This window comes from Canis lupus, chromosome 30, assembly GCF_003254725.2.
Source record: "Canis lupus dingo isolate Sandy chromosome 30, ASM325472v2, whole genome shotgun sequence".
Classification (NCBI taxonomy): domain Eukaryota; kingdom Metazoa; phylum Chordata; class Mammalia; order Carnivora; family Canidae; genus Canis; species Canis lupus.
The window spans coordinates 28705488-28723992 of NC_064272.1; the positions used below are offsets into that span (position 1 = coordinate 28705488).

General features: G+C 47.0%; 1 protein-coding gene across 7 annotated transcripts in view; it reads right to left on the reverse strand.

Annotated features, from left to right (window-relative positions):
* Nucleotides 1–18505, reverse strand: part of DAPK2 (death associated protein kinase 2) — a 124732-nt gene that overhangs the window by 46191 nt on the left and 60036 nt on the right. For 5 of the 7 annotated variants that reach the window (XM_049104435.1, XM_025472556.3, XM_025472554.3 and 2 more), the window contains exon 3: nt 6995–7216. In XM_049104435.1, the coding sequence (XP_048960392.1) occupies nt 6995–7216 (222 nt within the window). Of the gene's footprint in view, nt 1–6994; nt 7217–13750; nt 13881–18505 lie in introns of those variants that run through there. The other 2 variants (XM_025472555.3, XM_049104436.1) reach the window with 2 other exon arrangements.

Here is an 18505-nt window from a genome sequence, read left to right on the forward strand (position 1 = left end):
AACAAGCATGAGGAAGGAATAAGCCAAATCCAGGCTGTGAGACAATCAATGGAACAAATGACCTAGTTTTTCCAACAAATCAATGGCACCAAAGAAGAAGGGGAAGGAGAACTGCTATAGGAAATGAGATAGAAGAGGCCAAAGAACCAGATGCAGTATGTAGACCTCATTTGGAAGCTAATTCAAATAAAACAACCATAAGAAGGTATCTCTGGGTCTATCAGAAAAACATATGGACTGGAGTGGACACACCCTCGGTGGTCCCGAGGCCTTGGCTGGATATTTCCGCCAGGTGTAATACATACACAATGGGCATGTTTTTAAAAACTGTCATCAGTTAGAGATGCACACTACAGTATTTATGTGTAAAGTGACAGGATATCTGAGATTTGCTCTAAAATATTCCAGCAAACAAACAGTTGGAGTGGGGGCAGGTGTGGGCATAGGAATTTTACATAAAACAAGACTGGCAAAATGGTAATCATTTGAAGCTGGGTGATGGGCATATGAGGGTTCCTTATGTTATTCTTTCTACTTCTGTATATATTCCATCATAATAAGAAATTACCAGTAAATTTCCATGGGGGCAGGGGGAGACTCCACAATCTCCCTCAGCCGCCCTCCCTCATAATGACCATCATCACCTGGCAGTTCTTCCATAACAGATGAGGAAACCAAGGCCCACAGGAGGGGAAGTGGCCATGCAAGATCTCCGAGTAGGGGGGTGTGCAGTGAAGGACATGTCCAGGCCCTGGTCACAGTCCAACATTGTCTTCTCAGGTGAATGTGTAGACTGGAGATGAGCTGCACTAACTCTGTCAGGGACTGGGGGTCATGAGAATGTCTACGTGCTCACCTCGTTCCGAAGAGCAAATGAGTCGGTGCAATAAGGAAGGCACTCAGCCCAGTGACCCAGCACAGGCCAGCACTCCACCAGCAGGGGCTCCCGCCATGATGTTATTGTTTGTCACATGTGGTTAGTGTGGGCTGACACAGTGGGAGAAGGTGCTGGGAATGCAGTGAGGCTTGGGGAGGGTCTGGATGGAGGCAGCAAGGAAAACAGCGCCAGCAAAGGCACAGGGATGAGGAGGAGCACAAGGTGTGTCTGTGGCAGTAAGTCCCTGTGCGGTGGCCGGCCTCAGGGCTGAGGTGCACACCTGCCAGCATGCTGGTTCTGTCACTGACTAGCGCAACACTCTCCACCTCAGTCATCAGTCATCTGCCAAATAGGTTAAAAATGTCTACCTGTGGCAGACAGATGCATGTCAGAAGCCTCTGTTCCCGCTGGGGTGTGAGTTTCTCAAGGGCAGGAGCCATGAATCAGGTCCTCATCTTTATGTCTAGTGTCTACCACATAATAGACGCTGAGTAACTATTTAGAGAAGGTGGGGGACGTGGCAAATGGGTGAAGAGAGAGCGAAGTGAGGTGGCGCCTGTGAACATGCCATCCGTTAGCGCCTCGCTGTCCCCTACTCAGTCAGCTGGGTGCAGCCTGCAGTGGCTGCCTTGGTGTTTGAGATGAGGCTGGGGCACTACTTTTCCATGTGTCTCATGGGTGAAGTCATCTTCCCCCTGAGCAGGTGCTAGAAACTAGAGCCCCCTCTCAGCTGCTGAAGGAGTAACCCTGAGTTTGCTCTGTGGGCCTTGATCAAAGGGCCAGACGGTGGTGGTCCCAATCCTTCCCTGACACAGACCCAAACTTCCCCTTGGGGCGCTGCACGTGAGAGTTCCAGGACCTGGCTTTTCTTCTTGCAAAACAGGAATGAGGATGGGGAACCTCAGTGGCTCAGTTGGTTAAGTGTCCAACTTGATTTCTCCTCAGGTCAGGATCTTGGGGTGGTAGGATTGAACCCTGCATTGGGCTCTGAACTCAGCAGGGAGCCTGCTTCTCTCTCTCCCTCTGTCCCTCCCCCTGCTCATGCGTGCTCTTTCTTTCTCTCAAATAACTAAACACATCTTTTTTTAAAAAAGAGTTTAAAAAAAATAGGAATGAGGAGAAAACCGAGCCTATTGCCCCCTGGGAAGGTGGGGGGGCGGTTCTTGCTGTAGATTTGGACAAGTGCTAGGAGACCCTTGATAAAGTCCTGGAAGTAAATGTCACACACCATATCATTGTTAGGCGTGACAGTGCTAGAAGGGCATTCGATTCCAAGTTTATTCTACATTTGTCACCTGTGCACTGTGCTTCCCCAAGCATTCTCTCACTCAAGACTCCTATCTACCCCAGTGGGTGGATGGAACTTCTGTCCTGATTTTCCAGATGAGAAACTGAGGCCCCCTAGAGAGCAAGTGACTTGCCCAAGGTCACACAGTAAGTCATAGAACCAGGATTTGGAGCCAGATCTTCTCAGCCCCCATCCACCATGTGTATTTCTCCCCGCTGTGTCCACATTATAAAGGCCAAGTTGGTGTGAAAAGGAAAAGCTCAAAGCCACCCCGAGCATTGCGCAGTCCTCTGACATCCCTGTTCAGCCACATTCAAGCCCTCATCACACCACACTATTGTTACCTGTCCTTCTCTCTCCCTAGCTAGGTTATCTTTGCTTCCACAGCACCTTGTGTAACAAAGGCATTCAATAGAAGGTAGGCGGATAAAGGAACAAAGGGAGAAAAGCATTAAAAATATCAGCATAATATAGAATAGTCTGTATCATAGAGAAATGACGCCTTGGCATCTGCAAGGGACCTGTCTGGAGGCTGGTGCAAATGTTTAAATCCCCACCCCCACCTCCCCACCCCGCCCCCTCTGCAACACAGAACCCTGCCTGGCCCTTGTTTCCTGTACTTCCTGCTGGGTCCTGTTAGGTTGTGGCCTCAGGCACATCCTACCCTTCCTACCTTAAATAGAAGGCTACATAAGTATTAAAGAATCTCATGAGATTCTAATACATCTGGATGTGTCCTGTCACTCAAAGACACTGACATGAAGGCCCAGGCTGGGTGAGGACTTTGGGAGGCAATAATCAGCCACTCTGTTTGAAGGCGTGATCTGGGCAGGAGAGTGGGTAAGACATGGTCTCCTCTGGATAAAGAAGGGAATAATAGCTACAGTGGTCCTCAGAATCTCCCCCAGAGCCCTGGAAAGGGGGGAGGCCCACAGGGGTAAATGTCCAAGTCTGGACATCCAGGCTGGGGACACCCACATAGCTCTCCTCAAGGTTTTGTTCATTTTTCTCCCCCATAGTTTTTCCCCAGGATTTCTCAGCCCCAAAGCCTCTTCCCTGGAGCACCCTGTTTCCTCCCAAATTTCTCTCCTCTCATATCCCAAACCTCTTCAGCTTAAAGGTCAAAAGCAAATTCTAAGAGTTGGAGCCTCTTCTGCTCTCCTCTCAGCATCCCCAGGACCAGTCCCCTTCCTGCTAAGCTGATCTTCCTCCTCCCCGGTTGCTCTGCCTGCTGGAAACGCTTTTCAGACTCACTGTGCACCCATACTGAAACGATCTGCGTAGGCAGTGATTTGGGAAGGATCCTGCTGGAGCTGCTCGGGCCCAGGGAGCTGCACTCAATCTGGGGTGCTAGGAAGCCCTGCTGATCCCTTGGGGCATCCTGCCAGGCCATTCTGTGGTATATGCAATTGCCTGGGGATTGCTTCCCATTATCCTGGAGTCCAGGAGGCCCCAGGGCCATCAGGAGCCTGGATGGGAGGCCTGTCCAACCCTTCTGAGGCTAACTTAACATTTTTCAGAGCAAGCTCCACATATGACATGAGTTGATGTACTGAGACTTTGAAAATATTCTTTATGCTATACAGAAGTCAACTTATATGGAAAAACCAAATCCTTTCCATCCTTGCCTTCAACAGCCCTGACCAGAGGCAGCTGCCACTAAGGTCATGGATGGAGTAACAATAGCTAAAGGGGGCTTAAGCAAGAGCATGCCCTGCACCAGACAACAGTTGCTGAGAGGGGCAGTGGGATTGGGGTGAACCCATCCACAAAACCTGCAATTTCAACTGAATAGGCAGGCACCAATACTCATGCTTAAGCATTGGGCAGACCCATTAACCTATTAGGGCACCATGAAGACTGGGGGCCCAAAGGCTGCTGATCAGCCCAATAGGGATCACCAAGTTCAAACACAGAAACCCATGAAAAGCCCTTCTCTCTCAGGAGTCCTCCCTCTTGGGGAGGACCCTCCTGGCACATATGGCTTCAGTACAGCCTTAGCAGTTGCTAGTATTGCATAGACAAGCACCTTGAGAACAATGAGACAGCTTTAAAGAAAAGGAAACAAAGAAACTATGAATAGATAGAACCGAACAAGCATGGCAGCTCATGCAAGTCACACTGGTGGCATGGATGGTGACAGCTCACTAGAAGAGGTCACGTAACTGTTGCTGACCATGGGCCTTGCTGGGAGGAACAGGAACATCTCAAGACCATCCCAGATCCTGACCCCTAGGGTTTACAAACAGGGAGAAGCAGACAATTTCCCCAGCAATTAAAGAACAAAATTCTTTAATTTTATCAAAATAAAAATGACAACAAAGAATCATTTTATGACTATAAAGGTCAATAAATACTGAATCTTACTTTAAAACAAATGACCCAGAGGGACGCCTGGGTGGCTCAGTGGTTGAGCATCTGCCTTCAGCTCAGGTTGTGATCCTGGGGTCCTGGGATTAAGTCCTGCATCAGGTTCCCCACAGGGAGCCCGCTTTTCCCTCTGTCTATGTCTCTGCCCCTCTCTTTGTGTCTCTCATGAATAAATAAATCAAATCTTAAAAAAAAAAAAAAAATGACCCAGGGCTGACAACACTACAGGCAAATAGGAATGTTCCTATGTTATAGGTCATACTGGTTGATTAACACCGTCCCATGAAAGTGAGGCTGTCAAGAAGATACCTACAAATGTCAGCCTAGTCATCCCCTTCCTGGGAATTGATCTGAAAGGATCAATTCAAAAGAAAGTGGGATATTATGGGAAGAAATTTGTTTTATGGCAATAAATTTGTAATGGTTTAAAAGCTGGGAAAAAAACCCAAATGCCCAACAATAGGGATATATGAGTACGCAATTCAATGAAACATGACATCCTCAGTTAAAAGAAAAAAAATTTTTGGTGATATTATGCTGAGGGAAAAAATAGAGCAAGAAATTGTACAAGTACAATGATTGTATACAAATAGATAAAGACTGAGAGGAACCACAGAAAAACATAAATAGCTATGTTTGGGTGGTAGGATTATGAATGTAATTTCTTTTCAGTTGCTGGGAAGTTTTTTAAAGCAGTGGCCTCGCCTTCCCAGTGGAGGTGGGCTTGTCACTCTGCTGGGAACCAGAGTGCATGGTTCCCTGAGCCCTGCCGCATGCCACACCTTGGGCTGTCCACGTGCCTGAACACACCTGTGGGACGCCCCCAGGCTTGCTGAGTCAGGCAGCAGCATACGCCAACTAGTCCAACTGGCTGGGAGGTTCATGGGAGAGACATGAAGGATGCTGGAGTAAGAAAGGAATAGCACAGGCAACCCTATGAATTTAAACAGTGAGATGGATAATTTAAGCATCAAATGCAAGAGTATGCAAATGGCCATCTGCTACATAAATCTATATCCTGGTAATACAAGGGCTTAGCTCTCAAATTAGAATTCTTTCAAAAGTCAGGTGGTCCACCCAACCTGTAGGCAGGTTAAGGATAGCTGCCACATTTATAGATGAGAGCTGAAGCTCAAAGGAGGGAGGGGACTTGCCCGAGGTCACAAAGTCAGGGATTACCAAAGCAAATTCCACCAGTCCTCTGTTAACTGGCAGATGCATACATGTCTATGAGGCTCAGAACATTCCCAACACCAGTCTCTTTTTTTTATATTTTTAAGATTTTGTTCATTTATTTGAGAGAGGGGGAGGTGAGAGAGAGCATGAGGAGGGGGGAAGGAGAAGCAGACTCCCCTCTGAGCAGGGAGGCCCCATGCAGGACTCCGTCCCAGGACCCCAAGATCATGACCTGAGCCAAAGGCAGATGCTTAACTGACTGAGCCACCCAGGCACCACACCCCAACACCAGTCTTGCTGCTTGACTGAACACAGCCATTGTGACTTGTGCCACAGTCCAACTCAAACTCTGTTGCCTGCCAGAGCCCCATCTCCGCATTCCATGGAGACACCTCCAGGAGGGACACCAGGTTGCCAGTCCCCGGAGCCTTGGTATCACCAGACTGTGACATCTTCCCCAGCTAAGCCAGCATAAGGCCCTCCCAGCTCATGCTCATTGCTATAGATTCAAGTTCTGGCCCCACCTCTTCCTGGCTATAGGGTCTATAAGTGACCTGGCCTCTCAGTGTTCTTGTCTGCAAAATGAGCAGAATAAGAGTCTCTGTGAGAATGTTAGGAAGATTAAGTAAGGTAATAGAAGTGCTCAGTACAGTGAACACAGAGTAGCCCCTCCATGCTAGTAGGACACTTCCCTCGATAGTCTTTGGGAGGACTGAACAAGATAGCAAACACGAAGCATCTGACAAATGATTGGCTTACAGTAGGGCTTTCTAAATAATGGCTATTATTACGATAATGAAGGCATCAAACAGCATAAATGTGGGGAGGTTGGGGTTGGGGGTTCCCACGAAAGGGCTGGAGAAGGGCTTTGCAGAGCCTGGAAGATGTTTGTCCCTCTCCTCCTCATAGAGAAGACCGTTCCTGGACAGGCTTTCCTTCTCTCCTACCACCTTCTTACACCCCGCCCCCCACCATCCTCCCAGGTGCTCTCCAGCCAGGAAATGATCCCCAGAGCCAGCACTGCTTCCCTTTTATTCCCAGGGTCCAATAAAAGCCAGACGTAGACCTAGTCCTTTGTCCCTGTTGCTCAGCAAACCCACTGACCTTTGACCCAGGTTCAGAAAGAGGGGGTGGGGATAACCACGGGAAACCACCCACCGCTGACTTCACCTCCTCTGGACAGAACTTAGGACTGCTTGCTGCTGCCCTCTGGGGCCCGTGGCTGGAGCACCCACCACCCTACCTGTCCTCATGCCCACCATGGGTCCCGGGCACCCACTCACAGTTCAAGGATGAGCACCACGTCGGTGCGGTTCTCGAAGACATCGTGCAGTGTGATGACGTTCGGGTGAAGCACCTGCCGCAGGATGCTCACCTCCCGCTCGATCTCCTCCCGGCACACGCCCCGCCGGCTGGCCCGACTCTGACGCTTTTTGATGAACTTGGCCGCGTACTCCAGCCCCGTGCTCTTCTCTCGGCACTTCTTCACAATGGCAAACTGGCCGCTGTGGGGACACAGACCGGCACAGTCGGGGTGTTACTGTGTCCATGGAGGAAGTGACCCAGTTATCAGCCCCCAGGCCACACTAATTTAGAGTCATTCTGCGGGTAGGACAAGTCATGCCACCAGCCAGCATCCTCACCTGCCCATTAACCAGTGGCTGAGATGGGGCAGGTACTGAGCTTCCCTTTTGTTCATATGAACCCTTTCCTTTACTAGGAACGAATGTTAGTATTGTCATTCCCAGTGTACAGATGTGACCACTGAGGCCCTGAAAGGTTATTGATTTGATCAGGATAATACAGCCTCATCATTCCTAAATCTGTTAGATTAGAACCCAAGTTCAGTATCCACTAGATAAAATCACAATGTCCAAAGGCTTATACTATATAATGTAAAGACTAAAAAGGAAAAACACAAAGATCAGATTGGCATGGTCAAAATACTAACAGTTACTTGTTTGGGTGTGCCTTATCTGGATACAAGCATGAATTCATCCATTTATAATTATAATATCTCTATATTCTTATGTTGGTACCTTTGCTCCTAACCTCCTCCCAACAAATAAAATCTTAATGACCTGAGCAAAGCAGGTCCTCAGTTGGGTAACAGAGCAAATATGAGGGTGATGCATTTAATGTAAAGACAAGGCCAGAGGATATGCTGGCTGGGTTGGTGGGATACTGGCAGAGGCAGGGTGGGTAGAGGTAGCCTAACACTGTTAATAACCCTAAGTGGGAGTTCGTCATGGTGAGAGGGCTGATGGGACCACAGAGTTGTAAAGTGTTAGAAAACTGAGGCATAGAGGAGGTCAAGTGACAAGTGTGAAGTCATCACAGAGTTAATGGCCAAGCCAGGTACCCAGCCCTGTCCACAAAGCCACTAAGTAGTTATAGAAGTCAAGACTCTGCTTAGTGCCCTTCAGGTCTGGGTCTGGAAATGCTTCACTGGGGACCAATACAACCACCATGAAATGGCGTCCATGCCAGTGACAGGTGTCCCTGAGCCAGCTGCTCTGAGTGCTCCAAGGATAGCCCAATCTACAGGGAAGGGCAGTAGCCTTCTGTTCACGATCTCAGTTTAGGTGGGCAGGGTGGGTAAGCAGCTCTAGGTCTCTGGAGACTGCCCCTTTTTGGGGTCCTCCCACTCTTCTTCCACCATTTTCCACAACTGCCCCACGTTTTCTCACCCACAATACCCACTGCTTAAGACAGATCACCGAAAATTTTCAGGTCCAGCTTAATAAGGGAGCAGCACACCCCACACACAGGATGTACTCTCTTAGTGGCTCTGGGGTAAGAGTTACACACAATGAAATTCTCCAGATATTTGCCTCAACCTCAGAAAATAGCATCACATCTGAACCACTCCATTCCTAGAATAATCCTCAGTGAGACAGCCTTCAAAATAAACCTAAGTGGAAAAAAAAAAGTCAAGTAGAGGAAGCAATGGATAGATATGCCAATACTTAAATAGCATTCTATGGCAACCACCTTAGAGATGTCACCCGACACATATTTCTGTATCTCTCCATGCTCTCATCCTCCATTCACTCAGTGCTGCCAACAGGTACAGAGGGAGCGCTGGGAAATGATAAGGTCCTGGGGACTGGGTTAGGATGGACAGAGATGGTTTTGTGGAACCAAACTTATACTACATTGCCTACCTACTCTAAAGTTTCAGCTATTTATGCCCTGAATATAGGCTCCTGGCTGTCTACACACCAGGGGCTGACACAGGTGGAGTGAAGCCAGGCCTCCCAAAGCCAGAGTGAATACATTCAGTGAGATCTCTAACATAGCTGGTCCCTTGGAACTACTTTGGGCCTCAGAGACATTGGGTCCCTTAGTGAGTGTCAGCAAACACCTGACATAGCTTCCAGTCCCAGGCAATTGTGAGTCTTAATGTCAGGATGGCCAGTTTTTTCTTTTCTCTGACATCTTAGGGGCCTGGCATCAGGAGGCCTAGGGGCACACAGGGCTCACACTCTTTCTAGCTGACTGATAGGGAAACCAAAGCTTAAGGATTTTAAGCTTTTTGTTTAAGCTTATAGAACACAGATGTGAAGGTGCAGGGTTTTTATAAAGCAGAGAGAAATATTTTAAGTCACCTTGAGATACACTACCTCTCTCCCCACCTTGTCTTATGAGGGAAACGGAGACATTTTTTTATCACATGACTTAAAAATTCCTCAAAGTCTCAAAAAAGTAAATGAGTGTTTGCTTTTTCCTGGTTGAGTTTTCTCCTCTGAAAGCACCTTTAGCAATGCGAAGTCACTAAGAGTCAGTCCTAATATGCAGGTGACTTCCTCCTACCAAAAAGAGGTATTTTGAGAGTGGGTGAATAATGGAGCCAAATATCAAGCCACACCACTCCTCTCCCCTCTCTTCCTAGAGGAAGGATCCCTGCCCAACCTGCCCCAAGGAGCCTAATGGGAGCCCAAGGAGAGTGTAAGCTACTTATGGGTTTGCCCCTCTTGTTGGGCCATTACTGAGAAAAGGGGAGAAGATGTTCCATGAGGGCCGGGCCCAGGCCATGAGACTTTAGGAGCAAAAGCAGCCTTCCAGGAAAAGCAGGCCAGGACTCAGGGAACTCACACTGTCACCTGGGGCAAGTGGCTGCCTACTCTGAGCATCAGTTTTCTCATCCATAGAATGGGAATCATGACTCCCTACTAGGGAATCGTGATGACTGGAATATCTACTGTGCTGGGCCATGGTCAGCTCTAATGAATGATAGCTATTCTGTTACTAGTTTATTGCTCATATGAAGGCCAAGCAAGAGGCACCACAGAAGTCACTGATTTAAATGGTGTACAATATATGGCCGGGGAATCAGTGTCATTTTAAAAGTCCTCCTGATGATTCTAGTGCTCAGCCAGATATAGGAATAACATTGTTGTAAGCACTTAGCCAACTTAGCCCTTGGAGCAGTGGTTCTCAACTGGCTGTGCATCATAATCACCCAGGCAATTTAAAATCTGGCTGCCTGGGTCTCATCCCCAGAGATTCCAACCTCCTGAGTCTGGGTGGGCTGCAGTCTGGGAACTGAAATATTCAAAAACTTCCCAGGTGACTGATGTACAGCCAGGGCTGAGAAATACCAACTTACAACTGTCCTCTGATTCTCTCCATTTTACAGATGAAGAAACTATACTTCTGTTACTCACTTTATTCCTTGTCCTTTTCAGCATTCATATACTGAACTGCCATTGAAGTGTGTCAAATTAAGACTGAAGATTACCCTAGGCTTTGGGCGTAACAAGAGGGGAAGTTTACATTCAGGCATGCTCTGGTCACTGTGCCCACAGTGAATGCAAAAATCAGAGCTGAAGTAGAAAAAATATCAGAGCTGAGATGACTCTCTATTATGCACTGTTGATCCATAGATGGGCAGGTAAAAGCAGTGATGGTGATGTGCTCTCATCTGCCCATTAGGATGCTCCAAAGCCAGGGGTTCAGGTCACACAGTGCAGAAGCTGCCCAGCTAGGCTGTGGGGACAAAGGGTAGGCAGTGAGGGCCCCTCTAGGTTAGGAAAGAGCCACCCAGAGTGCCATCCAGAGAGGGAACAGAGAGGACCCACCCAATCTCTAATGAAAGTCATTGCCAATACTAAATCTAAATTATGGGAATGCTGAAACACTGACGCACATGTGCAAAGCATGCATATTCCAATCCTCCCTCCCTACCTCCCCACATTGCAAACAGTCAATACCCAACCCATGGTCTACTACAAAGGACTGGCTGGCAGGTCAGGAGGCCCAATTCTTGGTCCTGCCATCAGAGCCTCATGGGCTGGCACAAGGCCCTGCCTTTCTGGTTTGTGTTTCTCCACCTGCCACCTGAGGTCTCACCTCAGAAAGCTTCTGTCAGAAAGCTTCAAAAAGCTGGTGACAATCTGAACAGACATAAGGGCTTTCCCTTCATTCTCCATGTGGGTTCTAGGCAGAGCCCCACCTTGACCTGGAGCAGCCTGTTCAAATCCTTGGGCTTCAATCTCCTTCCCTGTCAAACAGAGGTGAGAACACCTGGCCTGGCCACATGACAGGGGAAATCATAAATGATGCCTGAGAAAGGGTTTTCCCATCTAGTGCTATAGAAGGGAAGGAGGCATGGAGGGGCGGGGTGGAACTCTGCTCCTGAGGGTGTCTTGCAAAAGTCACGTAGCATGGTTTACTGACAGACGGGCAATCCTAGACACAAGTAAGCCTCCCTACTTCCGCCAGCACACTCTCCTGAGATGAAGTCAAGAGCACACCCCTCTTCTCAGGCACAAGGCTCAGCTCCTCACTCACTCCAAACCCCAGGAAGATGGAGCAGCCTGCACAGAGTGAGACAGATAGGCCTCATTCAGAAACTCAGTAGTGCCCAAGGTGGCACCCCATGAGGGTGTCCTATTGTCTGCCCAGAATCAAATAAAAAGGTGTAAACCTAGAAAGGTTTCTTGGTGCCAAAAACGGTGTTATGTCTCCAACACCAGCTCCTCAACTCTATGGAAGAGCCTGGCTCAGTCACCTCCAAAAAAGGAGGTGGTTTTTCACTGCCAAAAAAGAATAACCCGAACATAAACCAGATCTCACACCATTTAGATTTTGTATAGCACTGGGATACTACAACACTGATATCCAGCTTTTCTCTTTATAAGCTAATTGTCTATTTATTCTCTTTTTTAATATTTGCAGGTATCCTTCATAGTTCCATTTCACAGAAAAGAAAACAGAGGCCTAAGGAGGTGACTTGGTAGTTGGTCCAGTTAGCTGGCCCTGAGGTCAGGGCTAGGACACAAAACCACATCTACTGATTCTAGATTCAGTAGAGTACCAAACAGTGGGGAGAGGAGCCCACCCTAGAAAAGAGGAGTATTTTATCATTAATATTATTTAGAATTGCATATGGACAGTGAAAATAAAAGGCAGACTTATTTTTACTTGATTTTGTTGCTGGTGCTAATTTTCAAAAGAAAATGCACCCATCATGGCCTGCATGGAGGCGACCAAATCCTATCTTCCATGGTAAGCAGCAGCCAACCAGACTTGCTCTGACAACCACCAGGGGTGGGCTGCTAAAGGTGTTCTGTAAGGTTTAGGAATAGAGCAGACCTAACTCATTTCCTTTCTCAATCAACTTTAAAGTGTCCGTGACTTTAGTAACCCAACCCAAAGCCACCCGTTAATAAAGGTAAAGATCAAGCAAACCCAGGGATGAGATGCCATGTGAACCAAGTGATAGCAAATGGGAAGTGTTCCAAGGCACAGGGATGTGGAGACCAGGTTCCTCCTCCCGTTTGCCCCACACGGTCACTGTCGTTCCTCTTTCTACACTGCAGAACAATGAGCCACGAGTCCTCTGGAATTACCCTGCAAGTTTTCATGGCCACAGGGCAGGGAAAATACTTAGATGCTTCCAATCAAGGCCATCTCAAATGCAGCCCACCAGGTCGAGGAATGGGCCCTTCAGCTAACATGTCTCAAATGCATGGGCCATGGGGACTTTGGTTAAGCTTCCAACTCTTGAGTTTGGCTCAGGTCATGATCTCAGTGTCGTTAGACTGAGCCCTGAGTCAGGCACTGTGCTCAGCATACAGTCTGCTTGTGAAATCTGCTTGAGATTCTCTCTCTCCCACTGCCCTTCCCCCAGTGCACACACTCTCTCTCTTTCTCCCTCTCTCAAAATAAAGAAATAGAATCTTAAAAAATAAAAATTAAAAGACATGGGCCAGGAACATTTCAAATCTATAGTCTGTAGGAACCAGACCAGCCTGATCCCACAGGACTCACTCCTGATTCCATGGCAACAGCCTATCTGGGGATGGTGCCATGGAGCCCCCTCCTCACCCCTCTGCCAGCCCACCTTTGACTATGGAGCCTCTGTGGCTGACCCTGCCTCTTATCTCCCTCCCATGACCAATACATCCAAGCCCTAGTCAGGCCATTCCTAATTCCCATGAACAAGATCCTTCTCTTCATTGCCTTAGCACTGAGCCTGTTCTTATCTCCTACACCCCAGTCCAGGACTTAAGAGTCAAAAGACCCAGGTTCTACTTCCAGTTCTACCTTCAGTAAATCATATCCCTTGTGTGTAAGAGAGACATAAAAACATCGCAATCTCACTAGATTGTAATGAGAATGAAATGAGACACATGTATGAAAGTACTACGTGAAGTATAACTTCACCGTGGATGTAAATTATTTTTTCTTTCCATCTAGTAGGTCGCCACATCCGGATCCTGGTCCCCATTTTCCAGTCCCAGCATATTATTGAACTCGATTCAGCTGCCAATGAACCATATCCCCAGAGCTCAGCTTAAAACCAGATAGTGCTGGGGAGGACCACAGTAGATGACAAGCAGGTCCCCGTTTGATGCCAGGATCCAGGAAGGCAGAGGACACCTAGGACACAGTTTCTCAAGGACAAGGCAAGAAATCAGATAGCCAGGAAGTCAAAATAGGGTGAAGAAATAGAAAGTTACCAGAAGTCAGAGCAGAAAGCAGGTCAGAATTCCAGGCCACAGAGATAAGGGTAAGGAGCAAGAATTTACCAAAAGCCAGGCAGGCAGCACATCAGGAGCTAGGTGGGCAAGCAAGGAGTGCGAGGCACACAGGAGCAGCATCCACGCCAGCCTGAGGTGAGTAGAGACTCAGAAGCAGACAGAAACATCAGCACCAGACCTGTAACACAAGAGTGCCCACAGCCATTCATATGGCCTTTTCTCCCAGCTACTGAGCCAGACCTGCTGTCCAATGAACCCGTTTCTCCTCCCTGACCATGTTGCCAATAACTTCATAGTCTTCTCATGTCGGTTTTTAAATTTGAGGTGTGGAACCCTCTCTCCCATAAATCTTGCACAGAAGCCCAATATTGACAAAAGATAAAAAGCAGTGCTTCTTTTAGCGGAGGGGCCCTGGGAACCCACCCACTCAGAGCCCACCCCCTGATGGCTAATAGGCTTCATGGTACTCCAAGAGCTCCAGGAAAGACAATTTGAGAAGTACACTGTACAATGTGGCAACATGCTCTTCGCTGATCCCCAAAATAGTTTCAAACTGTAAATGGAAAGAGAGAGAGAGACAGAGAGAGAACACCTATGCTTCTCCAAATTAATGGGGCGCCTGGGTGGTTGAGTCGGCTAAGCATCTGCCTTTGACTCAGGTCATGATCTCCAGATCCTGGGATTGAGCCCCACATCAGGCTCCCTGCTCAGTGGGTGAGTCTGCTTCTCCTCCTCCATCTACTGTTCCCCTAGCTTGTGCTTGTGCTCTCCCCTCTCCCTCTCAAATAAAATCTTAAAAAAATTATTATCTAGCCTTTTAAGAAGTCACCCCCAGTAAGCCAAGCTCAGAGTCAACAGTAAGGAATACATGGAGGACAAGAATCAGGGACTACCAGTCTCCAGGGAGCTGAACCCTGACCTATGAATGGCCCCATCCACAGAGTCACAGGTGTCTGCTCCTGCTGGCCTATGGCAGTTGCACTCACAGGTTAGCTCACTTGATTCTCTGCCCCTGCAAAATAACTTCCTTCCTCTGACCTTTTTTTCTTCTTTCGTCAGAAAAAACTCCTAAAGCATAGAAAGGAAGGAATTGTTGAGCATAGCTAAGTTGGGCTGAGGTATGATTACTTTTGGATTCTATTTTTAAGCATAAGCACATTTTGATGCTGCTGTCAAGTGAACATGAGCCCACACGTCCAAGACCTGAATAAGTTAGGCCTGATTTAAGCTGGACTTGGCTCTATAGAGAATGGTTTTTGCTGAAAATACAGCTCAGTGTCCTCTGGTGTATCCTTAAGTCTAGAGTCTGGATCCTAGACATCGACATGATACAGGTTACATAATATAGTGTTGGGCATGGCGCCTTCCACCCACTCAACCTGCCTCTCTCCCCACCCACCCACTCCCTCCACCATCCACCTACGTGCCTGTTCACCAATCCATCCATTCACTAATTCATTCCTCCATTCCTCGTTTATTGATCTGTGTCCTAAGTGCTGTGAGCATGACGCACCCCACAACTTGAAGGGCTCACCATCAAATGGGGAGAGGAGACACACACTAATGGGAAAAGAAAGAGTACATGGGCATGTAAGAGATATTTGGCTCAGGGTCAGGTGAATGGGCAAACAGACAATGCTGCAGCAAGTTAGCAGAGAAAGACAAGTACAAGCTGACGGGGGCAGGGGGGGAGGTCAGTGGAAGCCTCATGGAGCTGGTGGAATTTGAACCAGGCCTGGAAGAAAAAGCTGGATTCAGACAGGCAAAAGGGAAACAGCTCAATAAAGAGAAGCAGAGAGTTATATACGAATACTTTATTCAGCAGAGGCCCCCATTACCACCTCTCTACCTCACTTCCTTGCTGACAAGTGGTCACTTTCTCAAGAAAATACATCAGAAAGCTACACTTGCCCCTTCCTCTCCTTTTTGTGGGGGCAGTGGGATGGGGGGAGCAAGTGGTTAGCCCACAGTAATGTTCTGTTGGGGTGGGCCCCTCTTCTCACTATCTAGTTCCTAGCAATCAGATGTACATTTGATCAGTGGAAGAACTTCAACAGAACTAGCTAGCTCGAGCCTAGAAACCTCAGCCTGGGTGGCTCAGTGGTTGAGCGCCTGCCTTCGGCCAGGGCGTGATCCCAGAGTCCCGGAATCGAGTCCCGCATCAGGCTCCCTGCATGGAGCCAGCTTTTCTCTCTGCCTATGTCTCTGCCTCTCTCTCTCCTTCTGTGTGTGTGTGTGTGTGTGTGTGTGTGTGTGTCTCATGAGTAAATAAAAATATTTTTTAAAAAAACCAGATGAGATCTTAAACATGAGCTCATGGTGCAGAGTAAGACAGAACTGCAAAGGAAAACAGAACAGTCCATGATGGTTGAGGTTCTGCTATTCCTCTGGGGGTACAGGGCCATCCTCAGGAAATGGTGAGATGAGCAGTTTATCTTCTATAATCCCTCCCTCCCAACTTGCCCGACCCCCTCCCCTCCAGCACAGGCTATTTCCTGTCAACTTTTACCTCCTTGTGGCCCCCATTGCTCTGGGATCCTTTCTAGAACTCACGTAAAGTGACAAAGGATTCCAAAGGATTCACCTGACCTCACGCCAAAGCAACATATTCACATTTTAATAGCATCCTTGGCCAAGAGGGGCTTCAAGGTGGCAAATTGAGGCCCATACCGGGCAAGTTGAGAAATTCTTTGGAGATAAAATGGTCTCTCCACTTTCCTAAAATTCACATCAAATAGGTGGCTCTGCAGAGAACAGACTATGTATGTCTCTGTATGTAAATGTGAGTATATGAACAAGTCATGACCAATTATTTCTTCTTGATTTTCTTCTGTATCCCTAGATCTTAATATCCTAGGAATTCTTGTTGCAACTTCTTCATTGATACACTCAGTTGTTTGCCATCCTCTGTTTATCAGAATTTTTGTGAATTTTTCATCTCAAAGTTTGCTTCCTTGCCATTACTTGACGGTGTCCCAGATGACATCTCTCAAACACTCAGCTGTGAATGTGGGGAGATCACAAGGTTAGGAATCCTGGCTCTGTCACCAACTACCAACTTCTCTTCTCTCTTGGGGCCTCAGTTTCTTCATCTGAAAAATTAAGGGTTGGACCAGATGTCTTATTCACATCCCAGCTCAACCCCTTAGGATTGTCTGATGCAGGCCAGTATGTCACTATCTATCAGTTTGAGATACAGAGGGTGACTTCTGGGTTTTCCACTGCACAAGGCCCAGCTATAGGGTGAGGCTACTTAGACTTATCAGTCACATGTTAACCAACTACATTTCCAAACAAGGAGGGGGATTAGGGGCTTCTGGCAGGAAAGCAGATCTCAGGCACTCTCAGCAAGATACCCGTAGACCATCTTTATATCCAGCAAAATGCTGAACACACCAAAGGCCAAAGGTTATTTCTATAACAAATGACCTGGGCATTTACCTTAGCCCTTTACCACTAACCAGCCCCAAAGAGCCTGGAGAGTAAGAACTCTCACAGACCCCACTCAGCACTGAGCACACAGCAGGGAGGCAGCCAGTGCTTGCAGACAGCAAAATTTCTTCTCTTTTAAAAACTTTTTTTACTTAAATTCTATTTAGTTAATATAAACGGTGTTATTAGCTTTTGGGGTAGAACTTGGTGATTTATCAGTTGTATATAACACCCAGTGCTAATAATATCAAATGCCCTCTTTAATGCCCATCACTCATTTAGCCCATCTTCCATCCACCTCCCCTCTAGCAACCAGGTTTGTTCCTATAGTTAAGATTCTTAGGTTTGCCTCTCCTCTGTTTTTATCTGATTTTATTTTTCCTTCCCTTCCCCTTTGCTCATCTGTTTTGTTTCTTAAATTCCACAAAGGAGTAAAATCATATGGTATTTGTCTTTCTCTGATTGACTCATTTCACTTAGCATAAGTGAAATACCCTCTAGTTCCATCCACATCATTGCAAATCACTATTTTTGATGGCTGAGTAATATTCCCTGGTAGAAATATACCCCATCTTCTTTTTCTGTTCATCTGTCAACAGACATCTAGGCTCCTTCCTTATTTTGGCTATTGTGGACATTGCTGCTATAAACATTGGGGTGCATATGCCCCTTCAAATCACTGTGTTTGTATCCTTTGGATAAATACCTAGTAGTGCAATTACTGGGTCATAGGGTAGTTCTATCTTTAACTTTTTGAGGACGCTCCATACTGTTTTCCAGAGTGGCTGCACCAGCTTGCATTCCTACCAACAGTGTAAGAGGGTTCCCTTTTCTCCGCATCCACATGGTTAACAGACACATGAAAAAAAGTTCAACATCACTTGGCATCAGGGAAATATAAACCAAAACCACAATGATATGCCACCTCACACAGGTCAGAATGGTTAAAATTAACCACTCAGGAAACAACAGATCTGGCAAGGATGCAGAGATTGGAGAAAAGAAGATTTAAACTGAGGCAGCAGAAAGAATGGTGAAAAGGATCACCCACAGCCAGCCTCAATGCAGCAGGAGCTCTTACTGGCAGATTCACTTAAAAAGGAATAGGTTCCTTGTAGTTTTTTTTTAATTACAAAAGCAGCATGTTCATTATCTAAGAGAAAAAGGAAACACAGAAAAGCACAAGGAGGAGGCTAAAAATTGTCCTTAATCACACTTTCTGAGATAAGCATTGTTATCATTTGGTCTGCTCTCTTGGATTTTTTTCAGCGCATAATATAGTCTTTTCTATTTGTTTCTTAATTTTTTTAAAAATGTAACTACCCAATAAAAAATAATAAAAAATAAAAAATAAAAAAATAAATGTAACTG